Source organism: Chaetodon auriga, chromosome 16, assembly GCF_051107435.1.
Source record: "Chaetodon auriga isolate fChaAug3 chromosome 16, fChaAug3.hap1, whole genome shotgun sequence".
Taxonomy (NCBI): Eukaryota; Metazoa; Chordata; class Actinopteri; order Chaetodontiformes; family Chaetodontidae; genus Chaetodon; species Chaetodon auriga.
Genome location: NC_135089.1, coordinates 15,395,978 through 15,414,838, shown reverse-complemented (window position 1 = coordinate 15,414,838; position 18,861 = coordinate 15,395,978). Strand labels below are relative to the sequence as shown.

The 18,861-nt window shown below is 44.2% G+C and overlaps 1 protein-coding gene across 3 annotated transcripts in view; it reads right to left on the bottom strand.

The window, feature by feature from the left end:
- Positions 1 to 229: 229 nt before the first annotated feature.
- The window catches only part of clec16a (C-type lectin domain containing 16A), a 34,468-nt gene continuing 15,836 nt past the window's right edge, over positions 230 to 18,861 (bottom strand). For 2 of the 3 annotated variants that reach the window (XM_076752014.1, XM_076752015.1), the window contains exons 11-23: positions 18,642 to 18,753; positions 18,438 to 18,538; positions 17,878 to 17,997; positions 17,626 to 17,735; positions 16,020 to 16,064; positions 14,383 to 14,433; positions 14,130 to 14,258; positions 13,702 to 13,822; positions 8,013 to 8,164; positions 7,369 to 7,573; positions 6,147 to 6,317; positions 5,039 to 5,176; positions 230 to 3,563 (exon numbers count right to left, since the gene is read on the bottom strand). In XM_076752014.1, the coding sequence (XP_076608129.1) occupies positions 2,998 to 3,563; positions 5,039 to 5,176; positions 6,147 to 6,317; positions 7,369 to 7,573; positions 8,013 to 8,164; positions 13,702 to 13,822; positions 14,130 to 14,258; positions 14,383 to 14,433; positions 16,020 to 16,064; positions 17,626 to 17,735; positions 17,878 to 17,997; positions 18,438 to 18,538; positions 18,642 to 18,753 (2,021 nt within the window). In that variant the 3' untranslated portion in view covers positions 230 to 2,997. The remainder of the gene's footprint in view (positions 3,564 to 5,038; positions 5,177 to 6,146; positions 6,318 to 7,368; positions 7,574 to 8,012; positions 8,165 to 13,701; positions 13,823 to 14,129; positions 14,259 to 14,382; positions 14,434 to 16,019; positions 16,065 to 17,625; positions 17,736 to 17,877; positions 17,998 to 18,437; positions 18,539 to 18,641; positions 18,754 to 18,861) is intronic. The other variant, XM_076752016.1, reaches the window with a different exon arrangement.

Genomic DNA, 18,861 nt, shown 5'->3' with positions numbered 1-18,861 from the left:
GCCTTCACACACAGCCTTTCTGGCAGTTCTTTTCTAATATTTCCTGTGGTTTTCTTGCTCAAACACAGAAGAGTGCCACTCTGCAAAGAAGGAAAACGGTAAAAGAAAAAAAAAAAAAAAAAAACCTTGAGAGGAGGAGGAGAGGAGGGAGAATGAGCACAGCACCACCCCAGAAACACCAAACCGTCGTCCTTCGGCGAACACGACAAGACTCACGCGGCCACCTCGCTGTTGTTTAGTAGAATAATTTATTGCAGTTCTTTTATTTATTCCTCTGTTTCAGTTCATGAACAATAATTACAGGTTTAAAAGCTGAAAGCATTTACAGAGCATACAAACATATTACATACACACACACTACAATCAGAGACTAAATAATGGAAGCTTGTCATCGCCTGTTCGGATAGAGGTCGCCAGTGGTTCCCGGCAACCTGCCGCCGTGTTGTCTTCACACACGACGACATGTTCCTTTGAACCATCAGTAGCCGCTCTACGAATGGTGCCAAGCCTCTTCAGCACGTCAGTGATCTTCATCATCATCATCATCATCATCATCATCATCACTATCATTCTTCTGCTATTTACAGTAACAAGATGGAAATACTAAGAGACAGACTGAGAAAAAAAAAAAGAATATTGCTCTGAATTTCTTCTTTAGAAACGTGTTGATGACTGTACAGAGTTAAAAAATAAGACTGATCGAACATTAAGACTTCAGCTGTGTGATAATGGCACAGAAAAGAAGGGGCGTGAGCTGGAAAAGCAAAGGCGGACGAGAAAAACAGGTTGATAAAAGGATTTAAAAAAGAGGAGGGGAGAAAATATACTCCGAAGAATGCGTGACTGTGCTTTGTTAGTTACAAATAAAGTCAAGAATTAGCCATAAAATACACTGATCCCATTCAAACTGATCGAATAACACGGCTGTGTGGAGAGATAAGCTGTCCGTTACATTCATCTCTCCCCTCATTGGTTAGCTCTTAAGATTATTGCAGTAGTAAAGCTTTATTCAGCTGATTAAAGGAGGAGGGCGAGGAGGGGTTTGCCCCTCGACACTGAACTCAGAGCAGCTTCTGAGGGAGACAATGTTGGTTTTTCGGAACATTGCTGTTTAAACACAGCGCTGTGCCTCATACAAACACTACATTTTAGATTTTTCTGGGGGCCATTAACCACATTACACTCCTGCTTTTCCTGGAGAATGGGTACATATATGGTTCACTGGTAGCTGGGTGGAAAAATCATTCCCAGCATCCTGCTTATCAAATTATAGAGGATGCTCCCAACAGCCATCGGAGTGTCGAGAGCACTTATCAACTAAAAGCTGAGCTCAGGTCAGTGCCTGAGGGGCAACCAGCGGATACATTCAGCCCAGGTGTGTCGATGAGCAGACCTGAAGACGGGTCTGACACCGCTGTTATCTATCATCCTGCATCACTCTCTGAGGCTGTTAGAGATTCAATTAATCAGTCAAATGATCTTTGATCTATTTTCTAAATATATCACACAACACTCGGCTTTTCCATAGTTTAACAGCAGCACACCTGCGTGGCTACAGCCTGAAATGCTCCATGAAGAGACCGAACGCCTGCGTGGACCGAGAGATGCTCAGTGAACTGCTATCCATTACGTACAACTACTCCACCACCTAATTCAGCAGCTTGTGCTCCATTCAGATCTTTCTCATTATTTATTCTGTCAGTCAGGTTGCTGACTGGTGAGTCACCTCTGCGAACACACACACGCTGTCTAATCCCTGCATGTAATAAACCAGAGAATGGGTTCGGAATAGAAGTTAGTCATGTGGAATGGGGAAATAAAAAGAAAAGCCAATCCAACGCAGTTAAAGTTTGCTGATTACTGTTGCATATCTGAAAAAAAAAAAAAAAAAGTAGAAAAGGCTTTGTTACACTTCACCCAAGCAACCTGTCCTAACCTGTCAGCTCAAGATATCAACATTACCAATGATCCGACCCAACTGTGTGCTGGCTGTCATGAGAATCACAAGGCTGCTCTTGCAAACCTCATACCCCAGAGGTGAATCCATCAAAACATTTACTGATCAAAAGATTAGGCGTGAGCTTCAACGTCAGTTTACAGCGTGAGCTCCCTCCTTGCTCAAGATGCTGCACCAATCAGGAAATGAACGGATCGTCACTTCACGCGTGGAACAATAACAACGAAGCGAAGCGTAGGGCACACGCGTGACCGTGGTGGCTGGATCATCTGAGCGCATACATAACCCTTCACACACACATGCACGCATGCACGCACACCTACCCAATGGCAGTTCTAGGTGGCAGTAACTGCTAACGGGGTCTGACATGCAAATGGTTTAGAAGGCAAGTGCATCTGACTCTGTGTGTACTGTATGTGTGCGTGTCTGTTAGCACAGAAGTGGCCACCACCACAAACAAACTAGTGGTGAACTGTTATGTGAACATAAGACACGGAAAGAGTGGGTCTTTTAAAAACCTCACAAATGAGATAAAGAGCTCACGGCGGCAGCGTGTGGCATGTGCGTGTGTGTCTTTGAGCTGACAATCGATCAGAATGAGTAAAAAACGTTGCTGGTTGTGCGCCTTCACACACGCTTGCTAAAAACACGACCGGTGCACAGAAACCCACGTGTGCTTTGACGCCTTCCTTGAGCTCGACCAGTGTGTGTCTCGTCCTCTGCTCTCTCTCTCTCCCTCTCTGCGTGTGAGCAAAAAGAGTCTTTCTTCATGTGCAAACACAAATGCTGAGATGCCTCCAAAAGCCCCTTAAACTATTCACATCACACACTCCCGGCAGGTCGCAACATGAACATATACTGCAGCCAAGCTGGGTCGTGTCACTACCACACTTCACTGTCCTGTGTGTGTGAGTGTGAGTGTGTGTGTGTGTGTGTGTGTGTGTGTGTGTGTGTGTGTATGTGTGTGTGTATGTGTGTGTGTGTGTGTGTGTGTGTAAGAGGCGAGTTTAAGTGCATGAACATGAAAGTGTGCGTGTTGATTAATCCAGTTCAGGTGAGTCTGGTGTTTCGCTGCGGATCTCTGCGTCTTCTGTCGTCTCTACGTACTCTGAGTCGTCTCTTTCTTGCAGCTCTTGGTCTCTGTGTGCCTCCACAGGTGCCTCTTCGCCTTCCGGCTCTCCTCCTCCCTCTGGCTCCTCTGGCGCCTCGTCAGTGGGCGTAACCAGCTCAGTCGTCGTGGTTTCCTCCTTTACCGTTGCATCCGTTTCAGTCTCATCCGTCGGCGACCCATCGTCCTCTTCCTCTGCGATGGAGGCGTCTGCTCTCTGGAGGGAGTGTGTCGCGGGAATGTGGCTGGTGCAGGGGTGCAGGTGAGGTGAGTCGGCGGGGGGCAGCAGTGTCAGCGACTCCACGCTGAGGGTGTCTGCGCTGTCGTCGGTGAGGAGGGAGATGGTGGGCTGGGACGCCGGGGTGAGGCTCGGGGCCAGGGCCGGAGCTGTGACCAGGGCGGAGGGAGCAGAGGAGACGAGCGTTACTTCTCCACCGCCTCCTTCCCCTTCTCCGCCTGAGGAGGAGGGTGGGGTGTGCTCCAGAAATGCACCATCATCTAGAGGAGAGGAGAAAGTGACGCGGGTGAGCTCCTGAATCTACACATGGGAGAATTTTAAATAGTCAGTATAGAGATCTATGCATGTAAGGGGTGCCACACACACACACACGGACAGACTGACAGCTGAGTGGCACGGTGCAGTGTGTTCATCTGATACCTCATTCTGTTCAGAATCAAAGAAACAGGTTTACTGCAGGTTGGTTTTCACATAGGAATTCTATATGTTCTAAGATTCAGAGATGTGCACTGTTTAAGATGAGGAGGATGGAAGATGATGACCAATGTGCAAAAGTACAAAATAAAGGAAACAAAAGTGCAACGTGTGGAAATTGTGTGTGTCAAATTTGATGTGGAGATGTTTTCATCGTTTACAGAGATTAATCAGATCCCTTCTAACAAGGTTGGCTTGGTTTCAAGTATGTCCTTAGTGCAAACAAGCTTCCAAGTAGGTAACAAGATGGACACACTGCACATGAATATATTACTAGCAGCAGCAACTGCAGTTGTACTAGTGGTGTACGGTTTGTGCACACAGAACTACAAAATAAACTATGTACTATGATGTAAACTACTATGAGAGCATACTTACATTGTGAGAATGTAATGGTGCAGTATGGAAGATACAACAAGACTGTTTTACAATAATCAATGTCACGTCTGCAAACTTACAACAAAACACTGATAGGTTACAGTTTTCTCAGGGTCTATGCACGCACGCACGCACGCACGCACGCACGCACGCACGCACGCACGCACGCACACACACATGCACACACGCACAGTACCAAAGAACAGAGCCTGAACAGACAAAACGCTCTTGTGACTGACTTTGCTAACCAGGACAGCAGAAAAATGGAAACCTTAAACATATATTTATGTAATTATGTAAAACAGGTCATGGTTGAAGCACCTTTTCATTTTTACCCAACCCCATACTCAACCTTCCTACATTCTCATTCCACTCGGTCCAACGTTCAGCTGCTCTGATCGTCGGTTCCCTTGAGTTAAGGTGAAAGTGTCTCCTCCAAACAAATCTCTGTCTGCATACGCCCTGATTCACCTATAGCAGGAATGTACTGCGGTATGATGCGCTACTCTGTCCGCAGTCCGACAGGTTCTCTGAAGGGTAGAACGTGTCTGCTGACATTCGCAGAGAAACGGCACACGCTGACGCCAACTCTGCTGACCCTGTGACAGAAGAGCCCTGTGTGTCCCTGTGCTTCTTCTTACATACAGCTCAACTGACACCACTGCTAACTAGTGTGGTTTTTGTGGCGTGTGTGTGTCTGTACCATAGTGACACACACTACTAGCCCTGTGTGTGCTGCATAGTGCAGATATACTGTGTTAACCACACCTCAGCTCCATAAAGAGTCTGGATACACTATGCAGTTACTGAGGATTATAATGTACCGTAGGTGCTTCTTTACGTGTGTGTTTATGCATGCAGGGATGTGCTGTGTGTGAGCTACCTGTGGGGCTCTGAGCTGATATAGTGCTCGCAGTAACCGAGTCACATCTTCCTGTGCTCCCACTCCCACTGGAGGGAGGCGAAGGGGAGGAGAGGGGTGAGGGGCTGTGCTGCGACACACAGTGAGCCACTGCAAAACCTGCGGATGGCGCACATGGACATAGACACACACGCACAGACACACACGCATGTGTTACCATGACTGGGAAGTTATTCCACCTGACTTGTATCTAGCTTGTATCATGACTGTTGCATTTCATCTGTTTTTAGCCAAGAGTCTGAATTATTGTGTGGCACACAGTATATAAACACACATCATTTACCATGTATATTTTTTTGCATATGTGCACATGTATGTGTACGTGTACTGCAATTTACCCAAAACACACAGTGCATGAATACTAATCTGCCCTAATATTAAAAAACTGCCCTTAGTCGAAACTTGCTATCATTCTCACAGTGATGAAACCTGGATTTCAGGACTTTCACACTTTAATGTAATTTCCACATGATTCTCAGGTTCCCTTTCTGTGGCAGACAAAGAGTCCTATTCAGGAACTGCAACAAATAATACAAACCTGTGAATAAGCATTCAGCGGAAACAGAGAAGGCAACCAGTGAATGGTATTTCACACAAGAGAAAATACATGAACACTTCAGGTGTGTTCTCAGGAGTTGTACCTTGACACAAAGCCTCTGCGTTTCAAACAGCACTGCTATCCTGAACTTTTCCAGACATTACCTGGAGGACCTCTATGTGTTGATGCAAAAGGCCCGAGTCAGCTGGCTTCAACAAGAACAAAGCCGTTTAGCTGACATGATAGTCATCATTATGGATGAGTCCTCCTCCTCCTGCACACTCTACCCAGGCGCCACCCCTCGCCTAAACCAAAAGGAGTATTTCCAGTTGGTGAGAACACCCGTTAACATCTAGACCTGATAATCTGGACACTGTCCAGAGTTAATATGTAAAAAACCGATCTGAATCCTTTTAGTGTCTACTACGTCTAGATCTGAAACAGAGTAAGGAGCATAGAAAGAAGAGTTTCTGGATGTCTGACGTAGTGCACAGGCTAAAGCAGCATGTGTAGGCAGTGGGCCCTGGTTACCTGGCACTTTATCGACGGAGGCGAAGACCGATCTATTTGCCGTGGGGTCGTTGGGCGCCCGTCTCGACTGCTCGTAGAATCGGAAAGGCAGGGCGCTGGGTGAAGCGTTGGCTGTCTGGCTGAAACCCAACACCTCCGTCGCGCTGGGCTGCACAGGCAGGTCCAACAGAGCTGCACACACAGGAGGCGGAGAGGGTGAGAGGGATGTAAACACAGCACCGGTTTAACTTCGGGACTTCATGTGAGATTATGAAGGAGGTTTGTCTGCCTTCTGTCACGGAAAAGGACTAAATTCAAACTTTGGGAGAGCGTGTCTAACTCAAAAATAGTGTGTGACGTGAGAAAGAGGTGATTTTGTATGTGTGGCTGTTCAGTCAGGACTCGCATCCTCTGAAACTTTGTTGGATTTGTTTCAGATATCTTGTCATTCCAGTTGTGTGCAATTCTAAAGAATCTGACCACTGGGAGGGGAAGTACAAGTAAGTGAGGGGTAAATCCATCAGTATTTACAGTCCAAAAGGATACTTCATTATTTTGTGTGTGACTGCCCACAAAGACGGAGCAGCCACGTTGGCCAGCCGGTGACATTACACATGGGTACATACGGAGTTGTGGTCGAAAAAGGGAATTATCAGGGATGACAGAGTTGCAAAAAAAAGAAAGAAGATGTGAAACTGATAACGACAGAAAATGGAGAAGTTTTTCCTTTTTTTTTAACAGTTATTAATTGAATGATTAGGATCGAACAGGACAGTGATTCAGGGAAGAGACTAAGATAAGCCCTCACTTCTGTTGGAGGGTAGTTTCACTTCCACTAAATTTAGTAGCATGACTAATAACATGACTAATAACATTTAAATTTGTCTTTTTTTCTAAAGTTCTCTTTTTTTTTAATTCTGATGCTTTTGTTGAGGATGTGTTGCTTAAGATTAGCTAGAAGCAAAGCTAGCTATGAAGCTGTGGATGATCATTACTGATGACTTGATCTGATTTGTCGCCTTTGTATTTTCAGTGTTGAGCACTTCTGTTTTTTTAAATGTTCTATTTTTACTCTTTGCTTTCCGTTTAACATTGCATGTGAGTTCTTGTAAAATCTACTGTACTGTACTATAAAAGGAGCTTCTGAAACACTTTGCGCCTCTGCGAGAAAAGGGGCAGGAAATGGGTCATTTTGACCATTCAAGCGAGGGCTGAAACCTTAAAAGGCTTTCTGTTCACTCACCTGCAATCCTCTGCATCTTCATGCGTCGGGCCTGGATGCGACCCTTGGCCAGCCTCTGCTTGGCGATGATGCAACGGATGTGGTCGGCGAAGATGAAGTTGGCCTGCAGGATGGGCAGGGGCTTGGCGTGGGGGTTGGAGCTGGGCTTATGGATGACGATGTTCAGCGCTCTGCTGTCGTCCTCAACGCCAGACACCTGCATGTCCTGAGAGGGAGGGGGAGAGCGAGGGGGGACAAAGAGTGTGTTAGAGAGATTGTGACAGGCAAACATGAACAAAATCAGAAAAACAGAGATTCAAAGTAAGCGGGAAATACATCGTGATAACACAGCATGGCTGAACATGCTCATGCTCATTACAATGACAGTGAGGAATGTCACTGTGTGCTCTCTTGTGATATATTTCTAGCATTTGTCCAATGAAAAAATATGTGCAGGACTCAACAAACAAACAACAAAAACAACACCTGATGAATGAAAAAGGGAGAAGAAAAGAGAAAAAGGAAGGAAAACAAGGAAACAAGAATTGGTGGCAGCATGAGGGTGCAACGGAAAAAACTGTGAAAGACAGGAAGAAAGGAATTGGGGGAAAAAACGAGAAAAAGACAATAAAGGAAAGGAAAACAGAAAGGAAGTTTTCTCTTACTTGGAGAAGGCCGGCAAACTTGACGACACCCCATCCAAGGCGTTTGGTTTCTGGTTCGACCAGACTCATCTGGTACACATCTACAGCAAGGAACCTCTGTGCCTGGCCGCCATCTTTACTGACCACCATACAGGCTATGAGGTCACTGTTATCTGAAGATAGACAAACACGACTGTAAATGTACGGCTAATTCAGCTCGAGGTGTGACTGAATAGGTGCCTCGGGTCTGTGTGTGAGCTTTTCCAAACACAGTATCACCAGTCTCTGTTTGAATGAGGTAACAAGAGCCAACAGCCAAAGGCGAATGCTTTGTTCAAGTTCAAATAATTAACAATTGGTAATATTTGTGATGGGCCACAAAGACGTTAGCCACTGCATTGAGGCTGTATTAACCCTAATCCTTAGCACAATGGTGCTTTGTGCTAAGTGCTAACGCCTGTATGCTACCAAATTCACAATGTTAGCATGCTGATGTTTAGCAAGTGTAATGTTTACCACGTTCGCCGTCTTAATTTGGCATGTTGGCATGCTAACATGTAAGTATAGCTGAAGCTGATGGGAACGTCATCTTGGAGATGCATACAGACGGAGGCACGACAAGGAAAAGAAGATCACTGAGGTCTGAGGGACTGACCCTCTGGAGACTGCTCAAAATTCAATGCTAATCCATCTAATAGCTGTTGAGAGTTCTGGTCTCCAGGTATGGACCGCCCGTCACTTTCTTATTGTATAACAGCACTTTTGTCCTTGTCGAGCTGTATGTCCTTTTTCCTATGCAAATATGTGCACACACACTTGGTCAATCATATTGAGTCGTATGATGATTCGAGTTGATGATGGCTATTTCACTGGAACATACTTAATTACGAATGCAAAACCACACAGAATGAGGACACTAGCTTTGAAAGCCCACTTCTGTTTTATGAATACAATGATTCATCTTATTCAGAAAAACCTCAGTGCAAAATACAGTATAAATGAAAGAAAAAAAAAAAAAACCCTGGTTCCTCAAAGTATACAGTAGCAACACCCATGAAACACTGAAAAAAAAAATGGACTCTTAAACTCTTATCAGTCAAGTGTAGTTACGTGGTTTACTGGTGAGCTGTATGTTACTTTGTGCACACTCTAATGTACAGTGCATGCATATTGCTACGGCAGGCAGACTGCTACATGCACTTTAAAGGACAGAGAAGACGTTTTCCTCCCTCATGTCTGGGATGACAATGAAGAAACGTCACGCCCACGTCGAAGCAGCTTCACCGCAGTTTACACAAAACCTACTGCAGAGCAAACACGAAATGTGGGACTAATGATGAACTGATCTGACACCATTGGTTTTGGTTTAAAGATCACCCACTCTCGCTGGTAAACGAGCACCACAATGATGAACAACCCCCTGATAACTTTCTCTTTCTCCTGCACAGTCTCACTCATATCCTTCCCCATGTACAGTAGAATACTTATGCAATAATTTTATTCAAAAATCTTGATCAATCCATCCTTAAACTGCTGTCACTAATAGTATAAATGTCAAATTGGTTGGATCCCTGTTCTTGAGCCCCTTTATTTTGCACTATGCAGTACTATTTTTAACACTATTTTTGGTGTTTTCTCAAGGTTAAACAGCTGCTGATGCCCACAAGGTGACTTGTCATGTAAACCAAACATATGGCCTACTGGTTATATGACGTTCTCTTTAACCAACATAAATAGATCAATGGGGGTTGCCAGGAATTTGACTTTACCCACTGAAACAGTGAGCCGTGAAAAGTACCTGTAGTCGGAGAGGTAGTCCCCCATTTACTCTGGCAAACGGTCAGAGAAATGAGGGGAAGTTTGACAGCTTGAATCCCCAGACCAGCACGGAAAAAACCTGCCAGCCCCCAATTTCCACCGAAAATTGTGTCTACAGAAGGAAGGGCTGGGTCAACTTGAAAATGTGGGACAACAAGTTGACTCTATCCAGTACCTTTTTCTGGGATCACTCAAACATTGACCGTTTTGACTACTTGTTTTGATAGTGCTGTCATCCAAAACAGCCAACTTGCAGGGAAGTACCATTCTGTGAAAGATATGGTTTCATGAGGTGCGCAATGTTTCCACATATTAGTCAAGTGCATTTTCAGATTAACTCCCCCTCCCATAAGGAGGAAGCTCAAACCAAAAGGAATACTGATGATTAAGCAACTCAAACAGTTGTTTCAGGAATTTCATCATGTATCGGCCCAGTTTTGCCATCATTTGGAGTTCTTCTGAATTGAAGTAAGGCGCCATCTGTTTTAGGAATAACCAAAGTGCCACTGAGCAAGATGTATATTCATTAAAAAGCACCAGACCACAGTGCAGCGAGCAGTTGCCGACCTTTGCTGCCTGTCTGTGTTCAAACCTCCCTGTCCTTCAGGGATGTCAAATGTCCCAAATCAACCTGCCAGGCTGTATAAACACTGTTGAAGGCATACAATGGACTGACTGTATTCACTTGTGCAAATAAAAACATGTGAGTCTAGTTTCAAGCCTCATAGAGCTTTTCTTCCACATTGAACAGTATCAACGTGATTCAGTGTCTTTGTGTGCACCTTTGAGTCACATGCATGCGACCAGGTCTAGGTACACTTCCTCCAGCACACTGTCACACTTCCTGTTGATGGGAATGTAACATGAGCTTCCACTCACAACACCACCTCTGCAACCACGAAGCGCCAACTCCACTGACAGTATATACAGATCTGCGATTCAATGCTTGGCAAGGGATGTGGTGACATGGAGGTGGTGGCAGGCAAATGGTCAATAAAGGAGTTTGTGGGTGGAAGGTTGCAGGTTTAAACCAATGAGGAAAAACCCTGACACACACCACAATGACTCTGTAAAAGTAAGTTCTTAATCAACCACCTTGCTGAATGAAAGTGACACTGACGTGGGCCAAAAAAAAAAAAAAAGTAACCAGGGAGAAAACCCAACCAGGGAATTGTTTTTTGCTTTTTTTTTTTTTTTAAGTGTCCACAGAAAGAGTGAAGTGCAAGACATATAATTACGAAACAGAGATCATTTCAAATGATCTTTTCAAGTGTCAGACAATTACTGGAAGCCATGTCACACCTGATAAGATCGCCTTTAAAAGGCTATCCGGACCAAAATCTGCCAGAGACTCTGTCGACTGGCATTTGGAATCAAGAAAAGAGTCACGGTTTCAACCACTGAATTAGATTTGAAAGTAAAGCTGCACATCTGGTTTCAATAGGTGTTTCCATCCATCTGTCAAGTGATTTCTTGAGATCACCCACCCCCCTCCCAGAAGAGGGGAATTAAGCAAACCTTAGGTGTGTTTCCATTACCAGGGTTTGGGAAAATGAAAGTAGAGCTTTTACCACAGAACACATGCACCACAAAGCTGGAAAGTCTTTCAAGAACTTAAACTAGGTCAGTGGTTGATATCAACTAATGATGGGCGGTCTGGAGTCAAAAATGAAATTGTCAATATTCTAATGCAAGAGCAAATGGCAGCACCGCCATGACACATCTCTAGAAAGCACTGGTGTATGTGAAGGCACACTGCTGTGTCATTGGTTTGATCTATTCATCTGGCCACTTTTGTCAGGCCAACATCATTTATCATCCAGCAAATGTGTTTCCAAAAAGCACCGAAACTGCAGCTCAGCCATGACAGATGATATGATCATCTAAATTTACCACAGCCGGTACAGTCATCACTGCTGAGTAAACAACCCCGTGGAATTTACAATGAACTCTTCTCTTCGTGTGTGATTCTAAGAAGTGATTTTAATGGCGTGCCCACTGCCATTTGAAATCGCGAAGGAGATTAAAAGAAAACAGAATGGAACACTTCACTTGTTCATTGGTGCAAGTCTTCTACAAAGAGAGCTTCTTAAATGTTGGTCCTGACAGTTGTGTTGACTGATGAGTACAGAAAAAGAAAGTCAGAAGAGTAGAGACGGTGGAAAGAAAGTGTGAAAGAGGAAAAGAAAACAGACAGAGGAAAGGAGGTTTTCTTTCCTTGCATCATTAGATGCACCTAATATAGACACTGGATGACATACTATCTGCTATGGGGAATTTGTGGTGAACTGTACTTTCTTTCTGAGATGTTCTGCTTACTCAAATAAACTTCAAATAAATGAGGGAATTGGCTCATTTCAGATAAAAGAGGCGGCCTTCCTTCTCTACTCCAAGTTGTACAAGGCAGTAATAATCTAACTATAACAGTAATATAAAGTCAGCAGTTCATCTAACCTGCATGTGCTTCGACATGAGTGATTTGCCAACTATACGAATTCAATTCCACGGATTGAGAGACGACGCAGAAGACAGTGAGGCTGCTTATTCCATTTGCTCTGGGCTGAGTCACACAATAACTAAGTGGAATTGAATAGCAGTGTTATGACAGCAGCGCATTAAGTGTAGGTCGAACATCCTGTATCTGTTCCAAGACAATGTTATCTATTTGATATTTGACGATTATTTCCAGAATCACACTCAGTTCCCAGTAAACAAAGATGATTATAATTATATTTTCTCTCAGCCAGTAGACATTTTGTGGACAGAAAAACTCCTTTTTGGCATCCTGAAGATTAGAAGAGAAAAAAGGCAGGACTGCAGGCTGCGCAAAGACATATTTAACTGCTGCTCTACATCATCCTGCTAAATGGAATTTAATGTTACATTACAAACTGGGGCATCTGTACTGCATTACATTCACTTGCACAAGTGTTCCTAATAAACTGGAAACCCTATGTAAATGGTATCATTTGGCTTTCCCTGACATTTGTGCCGTGTTTTTCATCCAGAAGCTGGGAGAGATGTTAGGAAACAGCAGCTCCTGATAACGGTTAAGGTTAAACACAGGAAATATGCATCTTTAAATCATCCTGGTTATTTTTTGGTCGTGTTGGTTTTGACTTCTTGAAGCTTCCTTTCGCTCCCAACCTGTTTCCACAGGTCAGCCAAAGCAATAGTTTTGCTCTTTTATATATTTCCAAAAGTTTGTTTGTTTTGTTCTTCGGCACAGAGGCGTACGCTACATACATATAGCTTTGCTACACAGGCAATTGTAGCTAGTCGGACCCAGTTGCAGCCTGGTGTGGAGGCTGTGATGGTGGGAGGTGCCAAAGACGCATGCAACGCTCAAGTAAAAAAAAAAGATGTACAGATTTGCTAAATTTGTGCATTGCGTGTGTGTTTGTGACAGTGTTATCACTCCCATTCACATTACTGTGCAAACGTACTTGTGATATCCTGCAAGGCAAAGCTAACCACATGCAAGTTTCCATAACATCATCGCACACTTGTGTACAGTACGAGAAGATGAGAGTCGGTACTTGTGAGTGTGTCTGTATTCTCGTATCATCGCTGTGGTTCTGCTTGTTTGCATGCGCCTGGGTATTGATAAAAGTGTGCTAATACGTCTGCGCTGCAGAGACGGTGAGAGTATGGTATGCATGCTGTGGATTGATGATGTTTCGGGGAAATCGTTTGTTTTGTTTTCACCTGCTCTTTCTCTGTAATGTTCTCTCCTTGACTGTCTTAGGTTACACGATTATTACACTAATCAGGCTTCATTTTATGTTGTCCTTGCCCACCCTGAAGTCTGAAGTGTACAAATAATAAAGAATGTGTGAGCTGCCCTGTAGCCTGTAAGCCTATCGTATGTTTCTGTGTGTGTGTGTCTTACTGAGGTCTAACACGTCATCTGTCTTGATAAGGTCTTCAGGTCTGGTCAGAGGCAGCTGCGTCTCAGGTTCACCCTGAAGCTGGAGCGATAAGGACCGCAGCATGAAGAACACACGGATCGCCTGCAGGCGGAGCGGAGAGAGGCCACGCAAACACACACACAGACGTTATGTTCAATCGACTTTCCTGTCTGAAACTGACAGTTGCAACAAACCGATGGAAACAACAAAAGAACGACAGTGCTAACAAAAAAAAAAATCCAAAAAACACTGTATGAGACGTTGACATCGATCATCCAATGCGGTTATCACTGTCAGAATAAGGCTATTACATTTCATCTGCTGTCCGAGCTTCGGAGTGCTGTCATTCTGGTGTCATGTGTTTGTTGCGTGCGTGTGTGTGTTTGTGTTTGTGTATGTGTGGACGCACCCTGCGCGTCTTCTCCACATCTCCACAGGGCAGCCTCTTGACGAAGTCGATGCCCGTCAGAGGGGTACCGGTGGGCGGCAGCAGCACTGAGGCGTCCATCATTAGATACTCCACATTCAGCGGTTTACTCTGGAACATGGAGACAAGCCCACGCACAGCACCCGGACGGCCATGAGTACATATTTACCAATCGTGTTTCATTTTTCAAGAGGAAAACTAAAACAAATTGAACATCGAATGAAGGCCCACTAACCGTCATGCTCCTGTACTCGTCTTCGAACATGTCCAGGAAGATCTCCTCGCCCTGTGATGGCATAATAAAATTGAGAAGTGTGAATGTGTGGAATTTGGGTTTGGGTGTGCTTTAGAAACCCAGACAAATATCTGATTTGTAGTGTCGTATTCTTCACATGTAAATCTATTAAATCTGAATGATCATTACTTGATTACTTGTTCAGACTCCCTCTGTCATGTTTTCCTTCTCTTTACCACTTGGTCATATACACACTGATATCTTATATTCAGCTGACTCATCTGTTTGTGCAGGTCTGTGCGTGCAGAGGGTAAAAACAAAGCACTGCAGTAATAATTTTTTGGTGACTATCACTTTCTGTGGGGTTTATAATGTACCTGTTCTTCTTGTTTGTGTTTATGTTTCTGGATCTGTGGCAGCTTCCCACTGTGACCACATTCTACTACTGGTGCAGGCAACAGACCAGTGAGTTCTCAAACAAGGACTGTGTCTTATCTAGAAAATGAAACTAAACACCACGAGCACAAGTCCAGCTGTGTGTTCTTGCACGCCACTGACAGAAAATCATGACAGGAGGGGGAGAGGAATTCTTAAACGATGTCCCATCAGCACTAAAGCAGGAAATGTTGGACAGATGAGACAAGCTGATTGTATAAAAACAGCGATAGTGACGGTGTACACGCTCGTCATCGGTTCCATGCCTTATCTAAGCACCCTGATATATCCAGACTACGTTAACCAATTCACGAAAATTAAACAGCAAGTGTTCTTTCCTGTTTCCTGTCACGTTATTGTTATTTAATTCAAACATTTCATTTCACTATGTGTCCTGCTGGGAGCACAAGAACAATTGCTATTTCTAAGTAATGACCATATTTTTTCATCATTCAATGTTTAGTGTTTGGAGTTGAGTGATTTTTTTCCTTAATACTAAAATGCAACTTTTCTGCCTCTCTGGGCCTCTTCGGTCCATGCTTTTGAATTATGACAAAGTCAGTCACACCAAACACCTGTGAGTGATTCCAAAACTGATATCCAAAGACACTCTCAAAGAGAAACAGAAAACGTTTGTGTGTTCTGTTATATAGTGCACATGGCAAACACTTTCAGTTTTACCTATTCCATATTCAGGGAAATGGTCTCCATTATTATCAGTGCTTACACGCACACATGAACTTTACACGCAGACCCAAATGTCATATATAAAAGACCAAACAGGTGGCTTGTGATTCAGCCTTTGTTGAGACGCGGTTCTCCAGAAGAACTGGTTCAAGCAGACTGGCCGTTTGTCTGTAGTCATTATCCGAGCGGCACAGAATGGCAGTTTTTCCATGGCATGACTGACATCCTATTGTGCTGCAGCAGTCAGCAGGATGCAAAACATTCTGCATTCATATCGTTTGTCTGCCAATGTCAGTCTGCTCCTCTGAGTGTGTGCGTCCAGCTGTAGGCGCGCTGTGCCTCAACTTGTCCTTTATACTTTTCTGTGTTTACACACTGCATATGTGTGGGTAGATAGGATGGAAGCACTTATTTTTGTAGATTAGTGGTGCATATGTGTGTGTGCACACTGGGTAGATTAAGTAGCTGGTGGCTTAAACAGGGTGTTTTCTGTGTGGGTTACTGTGTGCGCTCACTTTGTAGAATCTCCTCAGTAAGTGCAGACTTTCCTCTCTGGCACCCTGCAAACACAAACATGAAGTATCAACAGAATGAAACGATTGCAAGTACACACTCATGTGACACACACACACACACACACACACACACACACACACAGAAATAAACACAAACTTATCTTCATTAACAACAACAAACAGATAAAAGGTCAGAGGTTGTGTTTGTTAAAAATCGACCAATCCCTGCATCAAATGAGCAGCTTAAAAACGTTTCTGGAACAAAATGGACAAAGCAGAAGAATGACTTCCTACATGATATAATACAAACTACCCCCCCGTTATGACCCCACGTCAAATCTAATCTAATGTCAACAAAGCAAATTCATTCCTTGTTTTATCGTTTTATGGTCCACATGCTAAAGATGGTTTAGAAAACAAGGTTTACCCAACTGGAGCTGATCCTACTGAGCCGTACTGTCACTAAGTCACTCAGTTCCTGAGAAAGTATGACAGTGGTCGATGATATTTACTTGAGTAACTGCTTGTAAAACCCAGACTTCATGGGAATCTGGTATGATGCACTGCAACTATACAACACAGTAATGCTGCCACTCCTTTGGACATCAGAGAGACAGAGGAAGAAGAGTTGATATGCAGCCTGTGTTATTCATGCTGTGATGTCAGAAGGAAGTTACAATAATCCTACAACAATGTGAAGCCGTACATGATTAACACTGAATAAACTAAACCTGGAAATGCCGGCCAGTTTTCCTGTCAGAGCTTAGGAACATGAACAGTCAGCCATTTCTGAGAGGGGAGGGGATTAGCAGTGTCAGGGGCCATAACATAATATGAACAGAATTACTCTTCTGAGGTCACTTTTCTGGCATTTGGCTTTGTGTGAGAGCACACAGTTGAGAGCCAGAAGCCACAAGTAAATAAAAAATTAAGCAAAATAAAAAAATCCGGGGGTGGGAGGGGGGTCAGAGGCATGTCAGAGGTGGGAAATTCTTCAGGCAGAAACCCCCAGTGATGTTAAACTGACTGATATCAGCACCAAGTGAAACATGGCCAGACCCACTCAGGAAAATTATTGTAAAATGACCACAGTCAGGTTTCAATTCACTTTTTAATTCAGTCAGATCAGAAGGTGAAAGACTGAAATTAAAAAAAAAAAAAAAGATCACACAGGCAGCAGCACCACTGCTTCCTGTAAGCCCTGTGAAGAAAGAAAAGAGGAAAGCAAAGAAAGAGAGGGTGGGGAGGATTACCCTGAAGTGAGAGGAGGAAATGAAAAACTTCCCAGAAGGACGAGGAAGAAAAGTGAAAAGGAGTGAAAGGGAGAGGAGTAAGAGGGAGTAAATGAGGAGGAGAACGCAGTTAATGAGGTGAGATGTGAGGTTTGGCCGCTGGAGGAGAGGAAACGCATCATCCGGCTCATCATCACTCTCAAACCATCAACCATACACCACGTGCTGAAAAACGTCTTGGGCCATTACCACAAATAAGCAAGGCTTGTTTCACCGCACTACTCTGAGCCTCTGAAACGCTTTACGTGTGCACATGTGACGTGTTGACAGGACCGTGTGTATGTATGTGTGTTACATGTTTGTGTGTGCTGTACCTCCAGGCAGGCCAGGTGAACGTCTTTGATTATACAGTGGCTTCCAGACAGCACAGACTGCTTTAATAAAAGGCAGCTCAGCTCCAGGGTAGCTAGACGCACTTTCCCATCTGCGCGCACACACAAACACACACAAGAAATACATATAAATAAGTAATGAGGATGACTTACACCACATTCGCTTAACAAAGCAAAGTTTACATAAAATAATACTACCAAAGGCAGGTGATAGTGTGTGTGTATGTGTGCTACCTGGCTGTGCTGCCTGGCTCATCACTCTGATAAGTCTCTCGACCAGCACCAGGCTGTAGGAGCTCCTCTCCTGGTCAGGGACTGGGAGCTGCAGACGCTCCAGCAGATCTCGGTTTATACCTACAGATGGATGGATGGATGGATGGATGGATGGATGGATGGATGGATGGATGGATGGTTGGACACGCAGCACACCGGGTGAGGAAAACGTTGCATAAACACAAATACTGTGATGTTTTGGGTTTGTTAAAAAATGATGATAGCACACTGCCCTGTTTTCAGCCAGGGGTGGACAAAATACTAGAAACACCACTGTGTAGAACGCAATACAATTCAACAGCACCACAAAGCTGAATTAATGCTTCTCTAAAACAGTTTCAACAAAACACTGAACATTATAACCACATTCTGTCTTATTTACACAGCATCCCAACTTTTTTCGAATTGTGGTTGTATTCAGTCAAGTCCTGTTATCAGAAATATAAACACTTGTGCACAGCCTGGTGTCTAGAATGAGCCACTCTAACCGCCTAAATGAATGTGCGGAAGGAAAGGCCAACCTTTGCTGTGTGAGACGGCGTAAAGCAGGCAGAGGACAAACAGGGCGTGGTAGTCATCGCTGGTGCAGTCGAGAGCGCTGTACACCATGTCTAAGAACGGCCTGCAGGCGGAGAGAAGATGTCATCAGTCCATACACTCGTTCCGTTTTCATACTTTCCTCTTTGAGATCAGTCCGGTGTGTTCAGTGACGTCTGCGCGCGTACCTGCTCCTCTGTGTGTGCGTGCGGGTGGCTGCAGCCGTCTTCTCTTCATCGGTGATGTTCTGCTCCGTCAGCTCCGACACCTTACACTTGTCCATCACCACCATCTCTATCTCTGTGTACACACGCACACAAAATTTGTACTTCTTTGTACTTCCATAAATGTGTTTTTTTTAATCACGTAGTATTCACATCACACAGCCCAAACAAAAACACACGTCAC